The sequence below is a fragment of the Sceloporus occidentalis genome, unplaced genomic scaffold (genome assembly GCF_023333645.1).
Source record: "Sceloporus occidentalis isolate IW3139 unplaced genomic scaffold, rSceOcc1.0.p SCAF_6, whole genome shotgun sequence".
Taxonomy (NCBI): domain Eukaryota; kingdom Metazoa; phylum Chordata; class Lepidosauria; order Squamata; family Phrynosomatidae; genus Sceloporus; species Sceloporus occidentalis.
The window spans coordinates 17,559,857-17,586,587 of record NW_028316986.1 but is presented as its reverse complement, the minus strand read 5'-3'; the positions used below and the strand labels follow the sequence as shown (position 1 = coordinate 17,586,587).

The window sequence follows — 26,731 nt, the reverse complement described above, 5'->3', positions numbered from 1 at the left end:
GGGTCCTCATATCCATTGGGATGGCAACAATCTACAAAACTCAGTTGGAGTACCATGCAATAATCTTTTCCCCTACCGTAACATTTGGAACTAGAACCAAGCAATTCCATATTTCCATATTGTATGTGTCTACAATCTATTACTTTGACTACAGTAGCTCTCCCTCAACCAACCCTGAACCTTTGAACAGTAACTCACTCTCCCTCCCACCTTTGAATCTGTATCAAGATGGCAGAAATGGAAGGGAAGGGGATATACAACCCTCTTTGAAATTAAATGACACTGACCCCCATGGCTTCTGATCCGCAGAGCCACAAAACACATCAAAACACTACAAAGGCAAGGAAATTGAGGGAAGGTCTGCAGGGAAGGAAATGAAACAAAAACAACTTGTCAGGCGGGACTCCCTGCTGCCAGGTGCTGTTTGGCACAGCAGCGGGTGGCATATGCTGAGCCATCAAATCTGCTGCCGAACACGCGATGAACTACTATGATGTTAACCAGTCCACCGAGTGCTTACTCTGACACAGAACACTCTACCACACCACACACTGCATTTTAAAGATTATTATCTTCTGGAGCAGAAAGTTTGTATCATGATAATTGATTTGAACAGAGAGAATTACTAATAGTGGAGGAGCAATTCCTAAAAATGATGAAATTTCTGAACTCACACTGTGTAGTGCTGGAAGGATCATGTCCTCAGCTTCTGAAATGGTAATGAATTCCTCTTCATTTGCAAGTTTTGGCACATAGTTGTGTTCAGATCCTCAAATGCTGGACAACTTGGGGGATGTTAGTATTGTAGAATGCCAAAGAAGCAAGAGTGCTTCAAATAGATATACACTTAGGGTGAGATATTTTGCAGAAGACAGTCCTCTATTTGAAAATGTAGCTGATTTGAATTACTGTCCAATCCCAGACCAGTTTAAAGCTAAAAAACAGACTTAACTTTAAAGTGAAGGGCCTTGAAATTTCTCACTATAAGTCTTCAGCGAGGCCTCCTTCTTGCTCTACAATGCTTGAACAGCAGCTTGGTCTTGCCTGACAAGGTTGTTGTCAAGAATACTAAGATAAATATATGGAAAGCTTTTCTGAAGATGAAGAAGAAATGCCCCTGCAGAGAACTGTGTACGCTGATGACAGATATATGTCATTGATGGCTTGTGTCTCCCATGTCAGGTGGATGATGAATCCAGGTGTTAGTTTGAACTCCTAAAGGAGCTATTAAAATGCTGAATCCTAGCACCAAAATAAGTTCACCACTTAGGATACAGAATCATGGGGTTGGAAGAGACCACAATGGTCATCCACTCCAATCACTGCAATAGAGGAAGAAAATACTCCTGATAGATGGTCATCCAGCCTCTGTTTAAAAATATCTAAAGGAGGAGACTCCACCACATTTCGAGCAGCTCTTAGTGTCAGGAAATTCTCTATAATGTTTAGGTGGAATCTCTTTTCCTGTAGTTTGCATCCATTGTTCTGTGTCCTATTCTCTGGAGCAGTAGAAAATAAGCTTCCTCCATTCTCAAAATGACACCCCTATCAAATACTTAAACAGGGCTATCATATCACCTCTTCAGCCTTTTCTTCTCCAGACTAAAGATACCCAGCTCCGACATAGGGCATGGTTTAAAGATCTTTCACCAATTTGACTGCCCCCCTCTGGACATGCTCCAGCTTGTTACCACCCTTCTTGAATTGTGGATATAGCTCTGTTAAAATTTAGAATAAAGCCTGAAACTTATTGCTCTGCTAACATGAGTAAATAATACTGACAGAGAAGACCAACTGGATTTTCCCTTTCATATTATCAGTAGAAAATTGGTACCTATGAGGGATTTTAACTTTTTAAAATATTAAAAGTGGGACCACTGTAAGGTAGTGCCTACAAGAGATATGAAAAGCCCCTTAACACATGTTTGGTTTTATGAGATGTGGGGGAAGGTCTTCACCAGAGAAATATAGGCCCCCATGACTCTGAAATTTGTTGAATGAAAAATTCTGGGAGCATAACTAGAGTGCATATTAACTGGATGCTCATGCCAAAGAAACTGGCTTGTTTCCATTGCTGACTCAAGGGCATCAGGGAAAGATTTCTCATGCTCGATTCAGCTCTCAGGTCCAACTAAACCACTGATGCTGAACATCTCTTCTTCCCATCCTTCACAGAACAATGGAATTTGGATACATAACATTGCAGTGTTTCATGCATAAGCAAGTGGTCACTGTCATTTAATTTGATTTAATTCCATCGTGGCCTTGAACAGACACAAATGAGATTCTACATTATTTTAAAATTATCATTAGAATCTTTATTATCCCTATGACTCATGCTGGCAAAAGAGGAAAGCATTAATATGTGTGTATGTATGTGTATGCTAGGGACATAAAAAACATCTATAACTTTTCTCATTCTCAGCCCCTCAAAAAATAATGTTGTAATACATGAAGCCACATCATCATAAAACTTCCCAAACACTGTGAAACTGTTACATTTTGGAAGATTTTTGTGGGGGGAAATGTGAAAATACAAATTGTCTGTGAAATAGCAAAAAAAATTGAAACAAAAAAAACCCCACAAGTATCTTTTGCATGGAATCAATTGTTTTCAGTACGAAAATCTTGTTTGTGGGGAAAATGTTTCTGAACAAACCTCATGATTTTTGTACAAATGTGTTTTTCATTAAAAAGTTCTGGAATGAGAAAAATCATTGGCAATGTGCAAAGACACTTGTCCAATCTTGCCAGGAAGGAGAAAACTTTCAAAATTATTTGTTCCTCCATTTGAACAATAAATAAATGAATTACATCCCACATCTGCCCTAGGAATGTAATTCTCCACTAATTTCATTCTTGAGGATGAAACCAATAATTATAGCAAATTTTTTTCCGCTGTGAGAAAACTGTACAAAACTGTGCACTTTTCAAAGACTGTTGTATCCCATACATTAAATGACAAAATCAAACTTTACTTTTTGAATTTAAAAAAAAAAAAAAACATTTTCAAGCCACAGATGGTTAAATCCATGGATGCAGAATCCATGGATACAGAGGGGTGAGTGCACTGCTTTTCAAATAAAAATAAAATAAAAAGTAAAATACTGTTAAGCAGCATAGGACCCAAGGGTGGTCAGAAGATGCACATGCCCCTAAGGTGGAAAGTCCCCAAAGTGCCTGTTCTCCCTTCAGCATTAAGAACACACTAAGAAAAAGAGAAAAAAGCCAGCAGTCATAAATTTATTAACATTTCATACATTGACAACTGTCTTGATTTAAGATGGCTACTTCTCTCTGCCTAATGGTAGGGCCAGGCTTGATGAACAACAGAGTATTGTCAAGGATTTGACAGGTCACACTGCACGGCTGGTAATACAACCTATGCAACTTACGTTTAACTCAATGGGCCTCAGACTGTACAGGTTCAATTAATATTTTTCAAAGTTTCCTGCAAAGCTTTTTTCCCATCCGTTCCTCCACTCTACTCACTACCTATTTTGACATTCTAACCCTGCTCATTAATCTCTGCCACTCCTCCTTGCCATTTGCACCTGCAAATATCGGATTGTCTTTATTTCTCAGAATGGTGATATTGCAGCATCACAGAATGTCAGGTTAATTAAACACAACCTCCTTGACTTATGTGGATCTCAGTTGTACTTCATCTAGTCACATTTCATATTGCATAGTCACAATGCCCATGTTGGTAAATTAAGCATGCAACTAGGCACAATGCTTTGTACAGGCCCAATGGCACCATACAACATATGAAGACAACAGAAATGCAGGAAAAATTTTCAAATATGTTCAGAAGCTTATTGTCAATGTATACAAATATCAGTAACAAGCACATGCTCAGAAGCATAAAGAAAACAAATGGATCTTCCTCATGAAATGTATTCTGGTCATTCTGGGTACACTTTCTGTGCAGATTCTTGGGACAATTCAAGAATGTCAGATTTTGTTTCTTCAAAATGAAAGAAGGAAGGAAAGGCCCCAAAATGCCCAGTTCCTATGGTCTCACAAATTAATTTTTGCCATGAGCAAAAGGTTTTCAAAAGAAAAAGGGGTGTTTGTTTGTTTGTTTCAGAAAAGGAAGCTGTTCATATTTTTTAAAATCATCAGATGTTCCATCAAAAACATGCCTGTGCCAGCTATGTTTTTGAAACAAAGACTTTTATCTGTATCTTTTTTATTTCCTTTTGTGTTGTTAAATAAAAATATATAATGAAGAAACAACATTTCCATGCAACACAGACATAGTTCCAACAGAAAAATAGTAGCCCACAGATGAAAAGCAAAAAGTTAAGACTTATACTTAGTCCATAAATCCTTGGAGAGGAGAGACCCACCAGATATGTACTTACTAAACTAAAATCTGGGACCTAAGGTTAGCCCTTAATGATGCCTTTAAGGAGCCCTGGTGGCATAGTGGTTAAATGCCTGTACTGCAGCCACTCTCTCAAAACCATAAGGTTGCGAGTCCAATACCAGCGAAAGGGCTCAAGCTTGACTCAGGCTTGCATCCTCCCGAGGTCACTAAAATGAGTACCCAAATTATTGGGGGCAATTAGCTTACAGTTGTAAACCGCTTAGACACTGTTAGTTCAGTATGAAGCGGTATATAAATGAAGCTGTTTGTTTTGTTTTGTTTATGCATTAAGTACCTACCACACTTCCTCACAGCTTGTCATTCAAGTACATTGTGAGAGAGAGAGATCAAAAGAGAGAACATATTTTCCTGTTTAGACAGAAATTCTAACTAAAGGGCTTCTTCCCCAATCAAGGTGAAATTAAGTGATTATACCTTCTCTATTACTTAGGGAGATGGGGCAAGGGACATTTAGTCTAGGCTGCTGGCATTCAGCCAGCAGATGAATGTAGAACAGAGCAGAGAGTGAGCCCTGGCACCAGAAAGACTAGGAGGGAAGTAGGAAGCTGACTAAGTAGACACATAGACCTCCCTTGAAGAGAATCTGAAATTCAATTAAATCTTGTCAAATTGTATCAAGCTATTCTGTGACTCTGCACATAGCCTTTTCTTCTTAAGGCCACCAAAACTGGAGAATTTGCACCTTCATCCCCTGGCTGGAGATAATATAATAATAATAATATGTTTTATTTATATACCGCTATTCCAAAGATCATAGCGGTGAACAGCAAGTAAGCTAATTAGCAAGTAAGCTAATTTGCCCTCAACAGTCTGGGTAGTCATTTTAGCGACCTCGGAAGGATGCAAGCCTGAGTCGAGCTTGGGCCCTTTTGCTGGTCTTGAACTCGCAACCTTGTGGTTTTGAGTGAATGGCTGCAGTACAGGCATTTAACCACTGCGCCACCATGGAAACTGGTGACGCAGGGCCAGGCTCTGGGATATGGCAACCCTAGCTTACACATACCCTTCTTGGCTTATCAAAGCAGCCTAGGTCAGGGGACTAGCTGGATGAGTAAGAGTAGTGATAAATTCTTTATGTGCCAAGTTATGAATCTGTTTCATCAAAAACATACAGTCAGCTCTTCACATTCATGGACTTGAGATTCGCAAATTTGGTTATTCACAACCTGAGCGGGAGCCCCACCCACCTCCTCCTCCCATGCCTGGGACAGCTGGCTAGAGCTAGCTCCATCACAGGAGAAGGTGGACGGGCCATCCCACTGGGAGAGGGGCAGAGGGGAATCAATCCTTCCCACCCTTTTCCCGGTGGGATAGCTGCCTTCTCAAGGCAGCCACCCTACTGGGAATGGGGCCAGGAGCCAGTTAAAGGGACTAGAGGGTGGGGGAAGGAGAGGAGCATGTGCACTCCTGCTCTTCTTCCCCCATCCACCCGTCCCTTTAACTGGTTTCTGGAGGGGGGTATTTGTGATTATTTCATGTTCATGGGGGTCCTGTGCCCCTAATGCCCATGAATGTGGAGGGCTCACTGTAATAGAAATATCAGAAAACTCTCTGCCTTCCAATGTCTGCGAATGTTTCTGGCTAAATATTATTGAGCAATGTGATATAGTGTGTGGTGGTATGTTATCTCCAAGGGTTATTGGATGAGATAGATTATCTAGATAGGAGGTGGGAATAATTCAGCTCCCTAGATGTTGCTGGACTTCAAGTCCCAACACCCTAGCCAGACTGGCCAACTGTGGGGAATGCTGGGACCTGCAGTCCAACAACATTGCCAACCCTGATCTAGACCCATTTCCATCTGGCTTCAAGAATGATGATTTATTTCATTTTGCATTATCTTATTATTCTATTTATCGCCTGCTTTCCAGTCAAAAAATAGCACTCAACCTGGCAAACCATAAAAAAACAAATGAGACCACAAATGCAAACAAATGCAATTAAAAGATTTAAAATGCAATTTAAAAATGAAAGGAGAAAACATGCCTTCAGCCTTTTAACAGCAGCACAGCTCAGCCTGCCTGGAAAAGAAGTGGGACAACAGAGAAGCCTGCCATGGCAGGGAGTACCCAAGGTCAAGAAGAGTGGCAAGACCAAGGGAAGACTAAGAGGCTGTTATAAACTCCTGGCTCTTGGCACACTGAACTAAGCCTTTACATGGTTAATACGACTTGTTATAAACTCTTGGCTCTTGGCACATCGAACTAAGCCTTTAAATGGTTAAAACGACTTAGTGTCTGTTCAGCTCATTATTTCTAATAGCTTTTAGGCCTTGCAGTCTGACACATCCACCCCTGTGTGAGGCCTTAACGGTCACTTCAAGCCTTCCCATGTGAAAGTACAATAGGCCCTCGGTATCCAAAAAGGTTTGATTCAAGGACCCCATGTAGACAGCCAAAAATTTAGATGAGTGAGTCCCTATTAATAAGATGGCTGAACATGGCAGTGGAGAAGGAGGCAAGCTCATTCATGGGGTGGGGGCAAACTGAAACTTCATGGATGGAAAGAGGGTGCTGTACTTCAATGTCTTCATCATCTATATTAAAATTATGTAGATGGCATGTAGTCATTATTTTTGTTTTCTTAATGTTCAGCTATAAACCCATCTTTGCAGTATATGCCTTGACTTTCTTCAACAATTTTTCCAAATCATTCATATTTTCTGCAAGTGTGCAAGACTGCACATTTAAAGCAGCCTGTGGTGTTCAGAGATACAATTCTGATACCCTGAGTACCCTAGAATGTCGGAAACTGCAGGGTGCTTTAAACGGTTCCATGGATTAGCAGTAGTTAATTTCAGGAAGACTATTTCTATCTAAGTAAATTATTTTATTGGTCTAATATTAAGGACTGATTCAATGGGTCAAGCACCCATCAAATAGCAAATTTCTGATGACCTGGATTCCATTACGTTTACATCTATCATTGTAAACTGAGTAATACAAGGAAAGTGGACCAGTATTTTATTTCTCTGATTGAAGGTCTGTTTCTAAAATGAAATGGTCTTTCCAAAAGGAAAAGGAAAAGAGCAGCATCTAGAAATGAGAGCCAGGACAGTGCAGTGATTTGAGTGTTGGACTAGGACTTTGGAGATCTGTTTCCTGCTCAGCCATGAAAACCCCTGGTTGACCTTAGGCTACTACACTTTCTCAGCCACCCAAAAAACTGTCACAGGGTTGCTTTAGGACTGCCATGTTGGAAATGATTTGAAGGTGCAAAACCACAGCAGCTGATGGTATCACTGATCCATGTGGTATGACACTCATCCCCCAACAACTTTCCTAATCTATTCGTCTTGCACCAATGTGTGACATGGTTTACACACAGAGAGACATTAGGTTTGCTCACGTTGAGCTTCATGGTTGAATTGAGACTCTGAACCTGTGCTGTGGAGTCAGGACACCAAACCTTTGACTCCAGCTCTTTTGTTTTTCCACTGTCTGACTCCAACTGCTCCATAAATGACAAACATGTATTAATTAGTACAGTGGGCCCTTCCCTTACGTGGGGGATCTGTTCCGCCCCCCACCCCCCATGTAAGGGAAATTCCACATATGCTGGAGCATCATTAGAAATAATGGGGCCTGTGTCCATAGCGCGGCACGGGCACACACCCCATTACTTCCACTAGGACATACCAGGGCTTTTTCCAGTGCCCTGCACATGATATGGGCGCACTGTATATTAATTAGTAATAACAAATGTAATGTAATAAAATAGTAGCATAAGGCATTTCATCACCACCATGTGAATCATCAGGCTACTTAGGTTTATAGAGCACTTCTGTGTGTGTGTGTGTGTGTGTGTGCGCGCTTAACTTCCAAGATCAAACAGATCTCATGTTTTTAGGGTACAGTGAGCTTGCACCATATGCGGGCTCATTATAGGTGGCTTCCAGTGTATGCGGAAGTCACTGGAAGAATGGGAGAATGGCGTGTGTGCCCTTGGCACGTGCACACAACCACGTGGCGTGTACGAACCCCATTATATCTAATGGAGCTCGGGCATACATACTTTTTGCTTTACGTGGGGGAGGGGCCGAAACGGATCCCTCGCGTAAAGCAAGGGCAGACTGTATTTAGGCCCTCTTCCCTCCTCTCCCCTCCTATAAATAATAAAAATTTTTTTATTATTATAAAAATTATTGGGAAGCTGTGCCATTCTTATCTTTAGATGCAGATTCTAGGGATTGATGAAAGATGTGTTAGATTTACGTGTTAACATAAACATACTCAGTTTGTACTTTCTAGACCTGGGGTGAGCCTGAGCCTAACTTCAGATGCATGCTTTGCACCAAAAATCAAACACATTATAAAACAGACAAAAGGCTCACATGGACGTAGGTCAGAACAGGCTTAGGACAAGGATTTTGGTAGGAGTGAGCCTTTCTTCATTGGAACAACTTTAGACTAAATCTCAAGGCAGGAGTTACAGGGAAAATGTTTGGCCTTTCATCCATTCTGGATGGCCAAGAAAGAGCCATCTTTTCATGTATTCATCATTTACTGGATCAAGTTTTTAAATTGCATCTATATTTCTTTATTTCATGCAGTCCTTTGTTAGAACATGGTTATAACAGGCAGCATACATACACCAAATGTTATATATTCTATTGCACTGCATTACAATTATACTATGGCACTTTACAGACCACCCAAAAATGTCATTTGCTGCGTGGAGGAGCCCCAGCGGCCAAACCGTGCGGCTCCTTCACTCAGCAAAAAGCAGCTGCAAAAAGCAGCTTCTTTTTGTGGCGCGGAAATGGCGTCGCAAAGCACCAATGGTGCACTCACGGCGTCATTTCCACCACACGACGTGTGGATGCTAGGTGTCCATGACGTCAAAATGGCAGCGGCCATGTAGAATGGGTACCGCCATTTTGTACGCGCTGAGCACGTACTAGGGTTAGGGGCGTCCGGAAAGGATGCCCCTTTCTAACCCTAGTACATGCGCGGCACGTCCTTTTTGCCCGTCTGTAACGGGCCTTTATTTGTTTCACACCTTCCTTCCAAGGCAGTTTAATGACTATTAAAATATAAATATAAGCGTGTTGTAGTGATTTGCTTATTGGAATATGAGTCTGGAGACCAGGGTTCAAACTCCTACTTGGCCATGGAAACCCAGTCGGTGATCTTAGGCAAGCCATACTCTCTCAGTCTCAGAGGGAGGCATGAGCAGCCCACCCCCTGAACAAATCTTGCCAAGAAACCCCTGTGATAAGGTCACCATAAACTGGAAACAATGTGAAAGCACACAACACCAACAACACATTAAAATACTGTCAGCCTTCCATATCCAAGGATTCTACATGCATTGGTGCAACCATTCATGGCTTGAAAATATTTTTAAAATATGTTTAAATATTTCAAGGTAAGGTTTTGCCATTTTATGTAAGGGACACCATTTTACTACCCTGTATGCTGGAACATGAGCATCCATGCAGTTTGATATTCATGAGGTGAGGATAGCAAGGGCACACTTTGCTTGAAAACTGCCTCTTTAATAAATACATTGAAATATTCCAAGTCCAGTATATTCATTTAGAAAAAAAGGCCTTTGCCTAGTGGTGGAAAAACATCACAAAGGGAGCTAGCCTAATTTTTCCGTGATGGACATTCCATAATTCAAAATCAGCCACAAAGAACATCCTTTCCTGTGTCCTCACCAAACACACCTTTGAAGGAGGTAGGACTGAGAAAATGGCTACCCCTGCAGATCCTAAAACCTAGAAAGGCTAAAATAGGGAGATACAGATTACTTGGCAAATAGTTATAGCCAACACTTTCAGCTGTGCCTGAAAATACACCGATCACCAAGGAAGCCATAACCATTATGTGTGTGTGTGTGTGCACATACACACATTTGTACATACACACACATACCTGTTTCTTAAATATGCTGCACCCATAAAGTACAATGCCAAAGCCACTATATCATCATACTGCTATTCCATTATCACCACACACCAACACCCTACATGAATAGCTAGACTAGAAATACCAAAGGACTTAGGGAGAGAAAAAGGTTAAGTATAAATAGCCAGCCCCCATAATTCACCTGGATAGCCGAAAGTACTTTGGAAATAATCAAAAGAAAACATTTTCAGAGGGTTAAAGAGTAAATAGCTAATAGATCAATAAGTAATTTCTTGCAAGAGGAAGTATTCCTTCCTCAGCAAAGTAGTAGTTATTAAATCAAAGTCGAATTTAATATATTAACAAAGCTGAGATTAATCTAAACTGTGGAAATTCTCAACTACCCTACTCAAGTTTATCTCAACTGATCAATTATTTATGATGCCATAAAAATCCAGATACTTTCCAGGGTGATTGCAACTTGTACTCTCTATGAAAACTTGAAATTACTTGACTAGACCTCTTAGGGTGACAACAGTGTTTTTCTGCTCAAAATTTATCACTCCACGGTAATGGTAGGATCATTCTGCATTCATCAGGATTAAGAAGGTGTCAGACTAAACAGGGTCATCACCATTCTTCTGACAGTTTTCCTTTGCAAATCTGCTTGTACTAATACAAGCATCCCTGACATTCACAAATCAAAGAGCAATAATATTACTACAGTGAACAACAATGGCAGTGGATAGCTATAACAGTGTGTTTCAGGCACTAGATTGGGGACATTTTGCCCAAATTCCATAGATCTATTTTGGACTGGAGCAATTTGAGAAGGCTGAAAATAAGAGAGGAGTTGCCAGGAACAAACAATGAGGTGTTTAGTACATCAGATGCCAAGAGGCAAACTAGATGATACACTTAGCTTAGCCCATATTTAAACATGTGCAGTCCTTTAAATCATGGAAGATGTCCATTTGTCCTAGTGAATGCTTTCCTTCAGCCCTGTATCTTGCAAAGAAACGTGCTGTATTTTGTGAGTGATCACCAGAAGGTGAACAAAGACACAATCTGCAAGTTTTATTGCTTAGCCACACAGCTCTGAACAAGAAAGCCCGGTGTCAGCCAGAGAGAAGTGTTAATAGTCTGGAATATGCCTTTCTCATAACATCTAGTTTGATACCAAGTTACAAAAACTGATTTGAATATGCTGAGCAGGTTTGAATCCTCATGTACATTTTTGTTATTGTATCCCAGTTCTCATAGGTCACTGCAACTGTCCAAATAAAAATCCCTGTTTACCAAAATGTCTCAGATCCCAGTCTGCAGCCCAGTTAAATCCCACTGAAATCAGCAACGTAAAAACTTAAAGTATTTTGCCATTACCCAACAGATTAATCCTCCAATGCCAAAATGTCTTCCGAAAATTGGATTGAATTTTATAAATCACTGAATGGCTTTTTTTTTTTTTTTGGTAGGGGGAGGGAGAGATGTTACCCAATGGCAGAGAATCAATTTCAGCAAAGAACAGTATTGTAATTGGCATTGCAAAAACTGGAATTGAAGCATAAAGATAAAACAGCAAGATTACATTTTGCTGATGGTACTTACGATGTGCAGCTCTAAATAATCGCCGAGCCCAGTAGAGCTATCCACTCGCACCAAGACAGCTTCTTTCTGAACTGTGCTAAACCCTATTGCCAGTCTATCTGCTCGCGTGCTGGGCCGATCATTGGGAGGCCAGGTATATGTAATCTGTCCACCACCTTTGCTAAATATATATGTTGTTCCCGCTGTCAAGAGAAAAAGAAAAAAGAATAGTTAGGCTCCTTGTACCAGTTTAAATATTAAAACAAAAACTGAAAATTAAAAAAAATCCTATACAATATGAGTTCACCTACAAGTATTACTGCTAATGTTATTCAAGAAACATTTCAGGAATTGTAGTTTTGGAATTCTGGAGCTCTTAGAAACACTCTGACTTCTTTGTCTGTTTTGTGTTGTCAAAGGTGGCTTTCTATTCAGTCTCCAAACACAAATTCGCCTACAAAATTACATGAATATTCATCTGAGTAGACATCCACATGGTTGCACTATTAAAGCTCTGAGCAGCATGGTACAGTTTATAATATATCAACACAATGACCAAATAGGGTGGGATGGGGATGCCATGCACTCTGTTAATGGGCCACTTATCATCCTTTGGCCTCATTTCTTTTTCTTCACCTCCTTTATACAAAGATTGAGCAAATAACAGCCTTTCAGATGTTGGCTGGCATCTCCCAGAAGTCCTAACCAGTGTAGACAATGATGAGGAATACTGGGAGCTATAGTCCAACAACATCTGGAGAACCACACTTTGCCCATCCCTACTTTAAAATTTTTCTCTCTGCCAGTAATATTCTTTAAGTCTCCAAGTCCACAGACTAATTTGGTTTATGTCAGATGGTTTCCTTTGTGCACCTGTATATTTAAATGTTTTCTTCTCCTCTTTAACAAATTTCTGTACTTCTGTACAATCAAGAAGCCTTCTTTTCCAGGTACGTGAAAATCACATGTGACCATGGCCATGCAGGACGGAAAGACCGGAGGGGGATGCTGCGAGGGCCAAGCACACCCCCCACCTTTCTGCTGTGGCACAATTCTGCATGCCATGATAGTGAGGTGGAGCTCTTTTGGCCCCACTCACCAGACACCCTGCCTCTTTCCACAAGGTGACACCCCAGGCAGGGACGCCATTATGTTCCACTGCCTGTGTGGGATGTAAATTCACAAGTATGGATTCTATTGTACAGCTCCTTCCCCAAGCAGTCCTCAATCCATACCCAGGCTTCTCCCAGACCTGTTAAAGAATAAGAAAATCCTGCACCTAGCACAAGAATAAAAGCCGGTGCACTAATCTCCCTAGTCTTTCGAGCAGAAGAAAACAAGCTTGCACCATCCTCAGTATGACATCCCTTCATACATTTAAACAAGGCTATTGTATTGCAACCTTCTCTTCCCCAGGCTATCATCTACCTAAATGGCTCTTCATAGGGCATGGTTTCCACACCTTTTGCCATTTTGATTACCCTCCTCTGAACACACCCCAGCTTGACAATATCCCTCTTGAATTGTGGTGCCCAGAACTGGACACAGTATTCCAAGTAAGGTCTGAGCAAAGGAGGAGAATGGGTGCTTAGATCAGTTTTGCAAAGAACATGCAGACAGGAATACAACAGCTCAATACTCTTAGGCCAAACTACAAATTACTTCTTGCCCCATCCTCCTCCCAGTTTGTAAATTGGGTGGAGGAAAGCTGGGTCCATTGATGACACTGGAAATTATTTTTTTCTGAGCTTCAATGCTCTAACTGGGGAGTTGGGGATTTCCTAATGTTATCTGGAGAATAAACAAATTCCCATCACTCATACAGTACCCAACAAAACATTGTATCTCACACCTGTACAGTGGACCTTTCCCATCCACAGAGGGTTTGGTTTCTTCCCCCACCCCAGCGAATGGCAAAAAACAAGATGACCATTCCCCATATTATTCATCCACCCGTACACACCACCATTGAATAATATGGGGCATGGCAATTCATGGTTGACCACATCCGTGGACTGACAGCTCCCCAATATGAAGGGCCCACTGTATGTAGTAAAGGGAAGGACCATAACAATTTGATTATGCAATTTTCTTATCACTTCCCAAGTACAGTTTGCTCAACACCACTGTTAAGAGAAACATAAGTGTTTGGGCCTTTTACACTTATATTTGCAAGATGGCCAGTGGATCTGCCATGATGTGTTGGCAAATCCATTCATGTTGCAGTGGTAGAAACTATGGCTTGGGGCAGCTGTAGGAGGAGGAGTGGTAAATCAAGAGTGGATTCCCTACAGCAGTGGATCCACTGCTCGTTCATGTTGTCTGCTCAATTACTTTTCCTTCTCACCCATGTATGTGTACAGTCAGCCCGTCTTATACACGGACATTTTTTACATGGATTCAAGTATCCACAGTTTGAAAATGTTAAAAAAAGTATAAATTTCAAATATCAAACCTTGATTTTCCATTTTTTATAAGGGACATCATTTTGCTATGTCATTATATTTAATGGGACTTGAGCATACATGGATTCTGTTATACATGGGGGATCTTGGAACCAAACCTCAGCATATAACAAGGGTCCACTGTATAACTATCTGTCAACTCAGGTAATACTGAAGCCTGAGAGGCAATAATTAAAAATGAACGATAGAAAAATATGTCACTCAAAGAAAATATAAACCGAATAAAGCTTGTTGTTTAAAGTCCTGCAAAATGCTATGTCCTTCTCACAGTACAGCAGTAGAGCATACTGGTCACATACTCCATTTGTTTAACTTTCACAAGACCCTTGTGGTCCTTTAATGTGAAAATTTTAAAAAACACTCACACAGGTAGACAGTGAGAACAAGTACTCTCAGAAGCACTAAAATCCATTGTGAATGACATCTAACTGCACACTGTTCTCACATCTTCCAGGGACCATATACAAATCCTCCATGTCCTCTAGTCATTTAGCAGCTGTTTTGCACACTTATTTTTCCCCATGTTGGGCCATATCTAGGGCATGCAGAAACCTTCCAGTCCTGAAGATCATATCCAAGGTCAGCTGTGGGAAGGGGGCTGTATGCATGTAGAAATATGCACACAAACATGGCCACACACACATTTTCCCACCTACACCTCAGTGTGCTCGCAGTGTGTTTCCTTGTTCTCTACATGTACTGTACACACATCTCTTCCTACCAATTTCAGAGGCAGATTACAGCCAAATGCGATCACTCAGAGGTATCACCAGTAGGGATGTGTTTATTTAAATTATTTGTTTTCACAGGGGAAAACAAATCATTTTCTCCCCACTGTGCAGTTTTCAAAGAGGTTTCCTCAGAGGGAAAAAATTCTCCACCACTACCGTTTCAACCCTTTCCCCCAATACAGCCATTCAGTACCAAAGCAAGGGGCAGCTGAGGATTGTCGCTAACACCAGCTGTGTTCCAATATCTTGCATGTAACTAACAATGAAGTGGTCCTCTGAGTCTTCTGAAAGACTCCCTGGAATATCCCAGGGAATGCTTGCAATTTCATACATCAGAACATAGTCAGTAACACTTCTTAGTTGGTCCCCCTTCTCCCTAGTCACCACATGGCTGTGTCATGGGGGGCAGGAAAAATATGAGTTTAAGTTGGAAGGGGCAAGGGTACCCCTCTGAGTTGGCAAGGGACTAAAAAAGGAGCATCAGTAATGTTCTCTTTGTTAGTATTTCCTGACACTCAACAAGCTCTTTTTTTGATCCCCACAACTTCTCGCATGCTAATACAAGAGTATGTGAGTGTCAAAAATCCAGAGGCCAATTTTCTGCCTCTGGAATCCTGTGTGGACAGCACAGACTGCCAAAAATACAAAGAAAGAAGGTGGCTGAAAAGCCACTTGTGACTTTGACAACCCGAGGCTTCCAGGATCAATTATTCATCTCTTCCTAGACCAAAAGAAAAGAAAAAGAAAAAAAGTTGTCTGCAAAATAGTATTGAGGGCACATGTGCTACCAGAATTACCTTTTGCCTATACTTATCCACAGCAGCCTACAGTTTCCAGGAACAAAGCATTACATCTAGCTGGAAACCTGATCAGAAGCGGTCTTGCTAGAGAGCGAGGAGATGTTGTAACATTTTGTTGTCAGTCCCACTTGCATTACACTAAATGCCAACTGTTGAACAGGAAATGTCACGTTGCATACTTCCAAGAAATGCTAACATTTTTGATCCAGACGAGTCAATTGGGGACAGTGGGTGAAACAGTCTGGAGATATAAATACGGCCTGTCATGTGGTTATGTCCCTCTACTGTCTCCTGAACCCCATGAGCTTGTTCTCTGAAGTGTCACAGTAAATGAGCTGCAGCTTCTTGTTCTCCATTTTGGCCTTGCTTTGCACAAGAGTATCACCAATTCAGCCAATTCATTTTGCAGACAAGTAGCTTCTGATAAGTCATTTAACAGGCTGCGTTGTTGGCATTCCCTCACCTCCTCCCTCCCCACTCCATCTGCACATGTATTTGGGGATTTTCTTCTTTTTCTTTTAAAACTCTGGGGAACAAAAGTGTAGCCAACGTGACATCAATAATCAGGTTTGACTACACTAAAAGTCTCTTGGCCTGCTTCTGGATGGCAAATTGCCAGCCTGCATCCTCCACAAGCAAAACTGTCAACTTCTTTTAAACTCAAAGGACAAAGAGTATGTTTGATCAACACCCCTGGCACTGAAGAATGGATTCACATGTAATGACCCATTTTATGTAGTCCAGATCACCTTCCAACTACGGAGGGGTGGGGTAATCCCACAAAGCCTATTTCACACAATGTGTACAAATATATGGGAGATGGTAATTTGCATTTGAATGCAAGGACAGATGTTTGATCCAGATCTCTGGACCAAGAACTTTACCCTTTTCAGTCAGAGCTTGGAAAGTTGCTTTGAGGACAGTAACTCTCAGAATTTCCCAAGTACTGGCATACACACACACACACTTAGTTATTTCTGTTCTCTAAAAAAGAAATGAATGTTTTAGTGGCTTTCACTGTTTTATTGTTTTATCATCATTATCCTTCTAAAAGCACTTTCCCCATAAACAGCCAGTTCCCAAAGATCTGTCAAAGAAAAAAAAGTGTCTTCATGTGCTGCTAAAAGCAAACTAAGGAGAAGCTGGTCATCTCCATAGTCAGCTTTCAATAACAGGTGAAGACATGTTTTGCTTCAACAACTCTTTAGGAACTGGCTGTTTATGGGGAAAGTGCTTTTAGAAGGATAATAAGGGAAGTTCTAGAGACAGAAAATAATACTATTCTTCTTTGAATCCTAAGGTGTCTCAAAACCATTTTGTCATAAGGTAGGTCAGTGGGAATGGCCATCTAAAACATCTGGAATTATTTGTTTTTTCAGGGGACAACAACAGAATGAAACTCTGCAGCAGTACCAGTGCTGGCAATTTAACTGATTAATTAACAGAAGCTCTACAAGGAGAGCAATAGTACCTTCATTTATATACTGCACTGACCAGTTTCTAAGCAGTTTACAACTGTAAGCTAATTGCCCCATCAAGGTGGGTATTCATTTTAGCAACCTTGGAAGGATGCCAGGCTGAGTTGACCGTGAGCCCCTAGCTGGGATTGAACTCACAACCTTGTGGTTTGTGAGTGAGTGGCATTTAACCACTGCGCCACCAGGGCTCATTATGGATGTCTTCCAGGAAGCTGAGTATAGGCCTGCACTAATGAACAGTACATTCTTTGGGCTGAGTGCATTCCATAGTATAAAAGAAAGGTTAGGTTGACTAACTTGTTTGAGGCCAACCTCTGAGTCCACATCAGGGATGAGCTTAGAACATTATCATTTCCAGTTCACACTCAGGATGCTGTGCTATCCCAAATGCTCTGCTGTGCTAGCTCCACATTAAGGGCACAACATAGGCTTGGGAAATCTCAGTGCTATGCTAACCAAGAGGGCATAAGGCAGCCTACTCAGAGACTGCACAAGGTTCTTCTAAACACAATTCTCAGAATGTCCCAGGCAGTAGGAATATGGTCAATGGTGAAATATCATGGAGCTATGATCCAAAATATTTGGAAAGCACCAAGTTGGAGAAGGATGAAGTGCAGCAAAGAAAGAAAGGATCAAGAGCCTGGAAGACCACATCACTGATTTAATCTCCTCTGGATTCCAAAAAGACACAATGTGTCATGATGATATCCACTGGGAGAACAGAAATTGTATTATGTCACTCCAGGTTGCCTTTTGACTCTATTCTATGTTGGAGTTTGCTATTTTAGGTTAGGGGAGGGCTGACATAATATTTTAAAGCATTTTGGGTCATTTTAAAAAGATTTGGCTAGATCAGTGACCCAAATTCTATCTTCCAGGTGTTTTCAACTTCACCTCCCACAAGCCTCTTAGCCTGGGAGCTGAAGTCTAAAACACCTAGAAGGCCAGAGTCTGGAAATTACTGGGCTAGATGATAACATCTAAAGATCTTTAGGCTGCTTCCAGAGTATTCTGGTCCAGAAGCTGCCCCAAATTCCCCCATTAGCTGGGCACTCTGGAGCAATGCCAGCTGCCTATACACATGTCCCTATATGCCACCCTGTGCCACCTCCACTGGTGTAACTTCTTCTGAAGTTGGAAATCAGATGTCCAGTGTTGAGCACATGACTGGGTGCCTTACTGTGACCTCAAAAAGAGGAACTTGTTCCAGTAGAGGGGATGTTGGGCAGCACAGAGGGACACGTGTTAAAAATCTCAGCCACCCGTATCACTCTGGAGTACTCCAGATTTTCCTGGAAGATCTTGAGCAAACGGTGAGAATTTTTAAAATCAGATTAAATTCAGTACAGAACTGTCCTTCCATATGTGAAGACAGTCCACACTTGAAACGGGCTTTTGGCCCTGCCTCATGTGGACAGGGTGACACAAGAATGGGGGGAAACTGATGTAAACAGCCTGTGTAGACATGCCCCCAGAAAGATGCTGAATGTCAGAAAAAGAAACAGCAGCCCTAATTTTGTATTACAGTGGATGAAACTTCAGCAGTTCAAACCTCAACTTGTAAGAATTATACACTACATAATCTGGACCTAGATGGACATATATGAGGTTTGTTTTTGTCTATATTCATTTTGTTTTAAAGAAATCTCAAGTGCTTTCCATCCTCAATAAAAAGAAATGAGTGAATTTGGATAAATTCTTGTCAAACCTGGATTGAACTGAAATTCTAACCCATACCTAACAAAGGCTTGCAATCCTACACTCTTCATTAAACGGTCAGAAAACATCATAAGACAAATGGGACTTTCTCTCTCTTTCTTTTTCCCACCAAGGGAGATTTAACTCTCCTTCTGCTCTTTTGCCTTCCTGCCCATCCTTCCATAGACAGATTCAGATAACCGGCTAATTAAGCTGCGTTGATGAACAGTAGAACTTCTTTTGTCTAATCCACAAAGCTGCTATTCTTTGAGCTTCCCATGTTAATTATGCAAAAATGGGCTGTAAGCCATTTGAGAACAGGCCCCTTAGTGTTTATATTTCAGGAAAGGCAAATATAATAATGTAAAATTCATTACTTGGGAAACCATTGGCGGTTTATTGTCCTGCCCTCCCATTAACTATTAAAGCCTACAAAGAACCAAAGCAATTGTTCTAATAAAGCATCAGGATTCCTATCAATTTCAGATCTGCAGAGGAAGGATAAAAGGGCTTGGGGAGTTGTAATGGCTTAGCCCCCCTCCCCCCCCCCCCCGTTTCCTTCCCTGGGTGTAACCTTAAAGCCAAATGTAAAACCAGAGCTTGGAAATGACTGTTTCCCTCATAAATTAAACTGTTAAACTGTTAATGTTAATCAAGGGAGGAGGACTTTCAAAAGAAATAACTGTCTCAGGATAAAAAAGAAGGGAAATGGTGGTGGTAAGGAGAAGCTAGCATCACTCTTGAGGATTATTTATTTTAGCAGCAGCTGTTATAGATACCAATCCACTTCTTCAGATGCACTTCACAGATAAAATCTCTCAGGCAAAAGCCCACTTAGATGCCACCATTGTAGCAGAAGTAGACGTTGGGATGTCCAGTGAATCTGTGAGTAGGATTACACTGGATCAGTTCCAATTGGTGAGTACCACTGATATGGACAAGCTGCTGGGGCAAGTAAGGAAGACAGCTTGTCATCTCAATCCCTGTCTTTCCTCGCTAGGACTTCAACTAAAATATACTATGAATGCATCTCTGAGGAAGGGAAGTTTTTCATCCTGTTTAATAGAAGCGGTGGTACAATTACTTCTTAAAAAGCCCTCCCTAGACCCCCTGTACTTCAACAACTATAGACCAGTTTCAAATCTGCCTTTTGGGGGCAAGGTGATTGAGAGGGCAGTTGCCTTCCAACTCCTGGAAGTCTTAGATGATACAAATTATCTAGACCCATTTCAAACTGGCTTCAGAACAGGATATGTAGTTGAGACTGCTATGGTCACCTTAGTGGATTATCTTCACCTGAACATTGACAGGGAGAATGTGTCTTTGTTGGTTATGCTCTTCCTGAAAGACTGTGTTCACAGCTTCTGGATCTGTTGCTTCAAATGTCAGTTCAGATAGATGTGACAGCCAGGAGTGCTTACTATCAGCTTTGGCTAATATGCCAGCTGTGCCCCTTCCTAAAGGTGGAGGACCTAGAGATGGAAGACAAGTCATGCCAGACAAATCTTATCTCTTTCTTTGATAAAATTACCAGCTTGGAAGATGCTGTGGACATAGTATATCTTGATTTCAGTAAGGTCTTTGACAAGGTTTCCCATGACATTCTTGCAAACAAGCTTGTAAAATGTGGGCTAGACAAGGTAACTGTTACATGGCTTTGTAATTGGTTGACTGGCCGAACCCAAAGGGTGCTCAACAATGGCTCCTTTCCATCCTGGAGAGAAGCGACCAGTGGAGTCCCACAGGGCTCTGTCCTGGGCCCAGTGTTATTCAACATCTTTATCAATGACCTGGATGGCAGAATTGGGGGGGGGGGGGGGCGGGGGATACCTATCAAATTTGCAGATGACATCAAATTAGGAGGAATAGCTAATACCCCAGAGGACAGGATCAAAATTAAAAATGACCTGAATAGACTAGAAAGCTGGGCCAAAGCTAACAAAATGAAATTCAACACAGAGAAAGGTATTGCACTTAGGGTGGAAAAAATGAAATTCACAGATATAGGATGGGAGACACCTGGCTGAACAAGACTACATGTGAAAGGGATCTGGGAGTCCAAGTAAACCACACGTTGAACATGAGTCAACAGTGTGATACAGCAGCTAAAAAGGCCAATGCAATAATAAAAGTATAGTGTCTAGATCAAGAGAAGTAATAGTGCCACTGTATTCTGCTTTAGTCAGGCCCCACCTGGAAAATTGTGTCCAGTTCTGGGCACCAAAATTCAAAAAGGACATTGAGAAACTGGAATGTGTCCAAAGGAAGGCAACTAAAATGGTGAAGGGTCTGGAAACCATGTCCTATGAGGAAATACTCAGGGAGCTGGGTATGTTTAGCCTGGAGAGGAGAAGAGAAGGTTAAGAGGTTTAAATACTTGAAGGGATGTCATATTGAGGAGAGAGTAAGCTTATTTTCTGCTGCTCCAGAGAACAGGACCCGGAGCAATGTATGCAAGCTACAGGAAAAGAAATTCCGCTTTGACATTAGGAGGAACTTCCTGACAGTAAGGGCTGTTCGACTGTGGAACACACTCCCTCGGAGAGTGGTGGTATCTCCTTCCTTGGAAGTTTTTAAACAGTGGCTTGATGGCCATCTGTCAGGTATGCTTTGATTGAGAGTTCCTGCATGCCAGGGGGTTGCACTGGATGGCCCTTGTGGTCTCTTCCAACTCCATGATTCTATGATTCTGTGATTATGCAACCTAAAACTGGTAGTACGTGCACTGCTAACCTCAAGGCTAGACCTCTGCAATGCACTGCATATTGGGCTACCTTGTACCAAGTTTGGAAACTTCAGCTATCTAGAAATGTGGCAGCCAGATTGATTAATAGGACATCCAGGAGTGAACAAATTGCACCAGTATTAAAAGCATTCCACTGGCTGCCAATAAGTTTCTGAGTAAGGTACACAGTGTTGCTTGTTACCTTTAAAGTCCTACATGGTTTGGGTCCAGTTTACCTACAGGATCGCCTCCTCCCATATAATCCACTCCTTATGCTCAAATCCTCTGGTGGACATTTACTCCAGGACTAGGTGGGCAACTGTCAGCCAGAGGACTTTTTCTTCAGCCACCCATAGATTGTGGAATGACCTGCTGGAAGAGAGACCTGCTGGATCTGGCAGGCTTATCCTTATTATTTTTAAATTGTGAATATTAAATGATGAATTTTAAATATGGATTGTTTTAATATTTGTATATCTTATTTGTCCTTTTAAACCAATGTGTATTTTATCTGATATGTTCTAACTGATGTGGTGTAACTATTAATTGTTGTTGTTTCCCACCTCGATTCAAGGGGAGAAAAAATATCATCATCATCATCATCATCATCATCATCATCATCATCCTCGTTTGGGACTCACTTCCTTAGGAGGTTAGGCTGCCCCTCCATCGCCTTCTCTCCATTGTCAGGCAAAGGCCTTTTCAGATACACATTTTAGATATTTACTGAAAGCTGTGCAGACTGCCCATTAAGGCCAGCTTGGGGGCAGACTCAGGGTGTGGCATCCATACGATGCATGGCCCGACCCTGCCCCCCATGATGGCATGACGCTGCGTGCCGCTCCACACAACGTGTGATGTCATGGCGCTCCTCTGCGTTTACATGATGCAGTGCCAAAAAAGCACCTTAAAGCCACAGTGCTATCGTGCCCTTTCCAGGGCTCAAAAAGGAGCCGCTTTTTGCCATTCCTTTTTGTGCCCTGGAAAGGCCAGATGGGGCTGTGGCGTGCGATTGCCATGGCCCTGATCTGGAGTAGATGGAAGTGGCTGCAAGCCGCCCCTTCAAAGGCAGTCTGCACAGCCCCCTAGTTGCGGCAGGAGAGTCTTTTAACAGAGCACATACTCTATACTTTTCTGGTCATTTGCATGTTTTCAGAGCTTTAAACTGTTTATTTAAAACTATTTGTTTCTAAAATGACATTTTAAAATTATATTTTATTTAAAGCTATACTCTAAGTTTCTTATATTAGGAAGTAAAGTTGGCCCTCTGCATCCAAAGATTCTGCACCCACAGATTCAACCATCCATGCTTTTTTTTTTTTTTTGGGGGGGGGGGAGGGATTATACAGACCAAAAAGCAAACCGCCATTTTGCCATTTTACTACATCACTGTATATAATGGGACTTGAGGACCCACAGATGATGGTATCCATAGGTGACTCTCAAACCAAACCTCAGTGGGTACCAAGGGTCCACTGTATAAGAAACAGAGAAATAAAAATAAGTAAATGCAGCTTTAAGCTTTTTGGTCACATCATTTTGAGGTTGGTCCCAATGACCAGTGAGGTTTGACCACCAACACCTTCTCTGAAACTGCATTTGACTGTCAAGCTAAAAGAGGTCCCCAAACTTGGAGTTAAGTCACTCTAAATATCTCACACAATCTCTTTTTTCCAGCACAGGTACCATTAACGGGCCACTTCCACATACACAGTGAAACCAAACAGTAGTTTTCTTTGTACATCTCCATTATATATACAGTATGAGAAGTAATTATCTTTCACCAAAACTTTTAAACTGCAGTAAAATGTCACACAGCTGCCAACATTAAAAAAAAAATCCACTCCATTTATAATTCTATTAAAGGTAATAAGGATACAACATGTTTTTCTCTGAATGTTTGCCAAAACATCCGATGGATATTAAAAGTCAAACATCTATAAATAAAGGAAGATTTCACCCATCCTACATCCTACCCACTATATTGTTGGTTATGTGCAACATTCTCAAAGAGGTGGCAATTTTCCTTTGGTGAAAAAGACATCAATTCACCCTATTAGAGATTATGAAAAGATATTATGTGATTTTCCACAGGTGAAATTCAAATATTACATTAGCAATTGCCTAATTTGTTTCTTGCCTTAGAAATTAAGGGACTTACGGCTGCGTATTGACCGAATTGCCTATTAATATAAATGAGCATTACACATGGGGGACCAGAAAACTTGCATTGCCTACCAATTCATTCCTCATGACTTATTAATTGTACCAGATGCTCAAGGAGTTGAGTTAAGGGACTGGTAGGCACAGCCAAAGGGACGAGCAGTAGAAGGCAGAGCCAGAGAAACCAAGTTCAGATTCTACCAAGCTAGACAGCAAACAAATAACTCTACCATCTGTTAGCACTCTACTTGAAACAGCTCAGCAGTCCCACTTTAGGGAGCCTGAAATCTACACTGGAAACACCTGGCAAAAATGAAGTATTTTGCAAGCCAACAAATGGCTACTTCAAGAAACTTTCTTTCAAGAAGCTTTCTTTCTGACAGGTGGACCTCCCTCCTCTCTGCTGATTCAGCCACAGAGAACATATCATGCAACACTAGGTCTGCTCAGAAGTCTCCTAACCTTGGAGAATATGAAGCCCTGAGGCCCATTCACACAATATATGTGTTTGGAATTCACCTAATTGATTATTAAGGGTACACCTGCAAAGTGTCATGTGTGGATATGGCAATTAGTTACTGCATATATTCATGTATAAGTCTAGAAATGTTAGTCAAAAATTGACCCACCCCCCCCCCAAAACAAAAATCTCAGTCAATTTATCGACGGGTCAATGTAAGTAGTGTACTTTAATTCTTAGTTTAAAAGGAACCATCCCCTGGTGAAAGGCAACAGCATAATCTGTCCTGGGAGCACTGACCCTTCTCTATTATCTCATTCATCCAACCTTTATTATGTGCAGAAACAGTTATGGAATTTTTAAAGTTCTTTTGCATCGTTTTCCTTTGCTTCATCTTTTAGATCCTTTGTTACATACCCATAAGTTTCACCCTTCAGTTATCCACAGGTCATATCAAAACCCATCATTTTGGCCCTAAAGCCTGACCTCAAGTTATACATGAGGTCAACGTATAGTTGAGTATATATGGTATTTGCAAATATGTACTGCATTAAACTAGGTCCAGTTCAGACAATGAGATAACAGTTGGCACCTCAAACAATACACATAATTTAAGAAAGGTTCCTTTTTTAACACTGGAATCTCCCGAACAGCATGGTCACCATGTTAACTGGGGATGCTGGGAGATGGAGTTAAAAAAGGAAGTTTCCCAAATCTGCCAATATAATATCTGGGAGTATGCATTGATTTTGCCTTGAGCACAGTACTTTTCAATGGAGACAGTTCAATCAGTCAGCTCTATTGTGTATAAAGGGAGTGCAAAGAAATCAAGTGATTTTATGTAATTATACATATCATATGATTCCACATACACATGAACTAGGCTACACTCATCAGTCAGAACTGGCCACTGCTCCCTGCAAAATACACTTTTTAGAAAACCTGGGAATAAAACCAATGAACCTTCTGAAGAAGTGAATCTGAATTTCTATAACCAGCTCTCCATGGGCTCTTTGTGAAAAAATTTTAACAACTTAATAAATTTATAGGAAAATTAAACTGCCAAGTCTGCCTGGAAAGGCTATCCTCTGGTTCCAAAGCCTCCTTAATATCCAAAATCTGAACTCTTGGGGCAGTTACTGGATCCACAAGAAGGAGAAATACAATCTGAACCTATTCCTACTTCATGTCTGGGTATTTATGTGGCACTTTATAGTAAAAGAAAGGGGAGAAAGGATGGAAGAGAGGGAGGGAGTGAGGGGGCAGGAAAGGAGGAAGACAGAAAGTCAAACCAAGATTATACAGTACAACAAAGTATCAGCATTGAAAAGTGGGATACAGAAGTAATTGAATTTCAGTTGTTCACTGGTGTTCCAGTCAGTCAACCATCTCCATCTCTATGAAACTCTATGTCCATTTTGCCTCCCACCCAGTTCTCCATTCACCTGATCCAGTAGTCAGTCTTTATTCAATCCCGGCTAAGAAAACTCAATTTGGACTGGGCTATACATATTGCAGAGTTTCACATGGGGACGGTATAGGGACAGGATTTCTCCCCCAACCTTATCCCATCCTTAACCTGCCCATGACTGCGATGGCACAAAAGGCTGTCAAACTGTAGCATCGATCGCGCCATTAATCTGCCATTAAAGAGGCATTGCATTAACGCGAACTTCCATTCATGCAAAATGCTGGCCAATGTCGCTTTAATGACAGGTTAACGGTGGGATAATGATGGGATCTGCATGCCTTTATCTGAGAACCTTTCACGTAATTGCTGTCATTTGCACTTCCTGTTAAGGAAAAAGCAACATGGGATATACAGTGAAAGAAATAAAACATGTATGTGAGAGTCAGGATGACTCAGCAAAAGCAATTAAGAGCCACACAGGTGTAAAAGGTAATGGAATTAGCAAGTCCTAAATGCCAAGGACAGAAATGCAAAGTGGATAATTGAACACACCTGAGAATTGTTAAGTGGACAAGGTGAAATGATGAAATCATTAATTGTGGGATGAACCAAGAGAACCAATGAGAGTGGATGTACACGCCCACTGGGTGGAAACTGACAAGAGTGGGTGGTGTTTTCCAAGGGCTATAATAATGGCTATAAATCCCAATGTATTTTGTGGGTAGCTGTGGAGTTTTGTGAGTAGTTTGGAGATTGTGATTTGTAGGGCATTAGTATTTGTATATAGTAGAATAAAGTAGATCTTTTATATAAGACTACTGAGTTGTCTGGTGTCTTGAGGAAGATACAAGAGCCATCAGGATCCTGGAGAAGTGTGAAGACTTCTGTGGAGGCAAGAGTGAGAAGGCTTGGAGAGTTTGTCAGGGTCTTCAGCCTATTCTCTGAAACTCTGCTGCTTTTGA

The 26,731-nt window shown here is 41.3% G+C and overlaps 1 protein-coding gene across 30 annotated transcripts in view; it reads right to left on the bottom strand.

Annotated features, from left to right (window-relative positions):
* Window positions 1–26,731, bottom strand: part of NRXN1 (neurexin 1) — a 1,287,731-nt gene that overhangs the window by 309,847 nt on the left and 951,153 nt on the right. For all 30 annotated transcript variants that reach the window (XM_089528929.1, XM_089528930.1, XM_089528947.1 and 27 more), the window contains one exon: window positions 11,860–12,041. In XM_089528929.1, coding sequence (XP_089385055.1) covers window positions 11,860–12,041 — 182 coding nt within the window. The remainder of the gene's footprint in view (window positions 1–11,859; window positions 12,042–26,731) is intronic.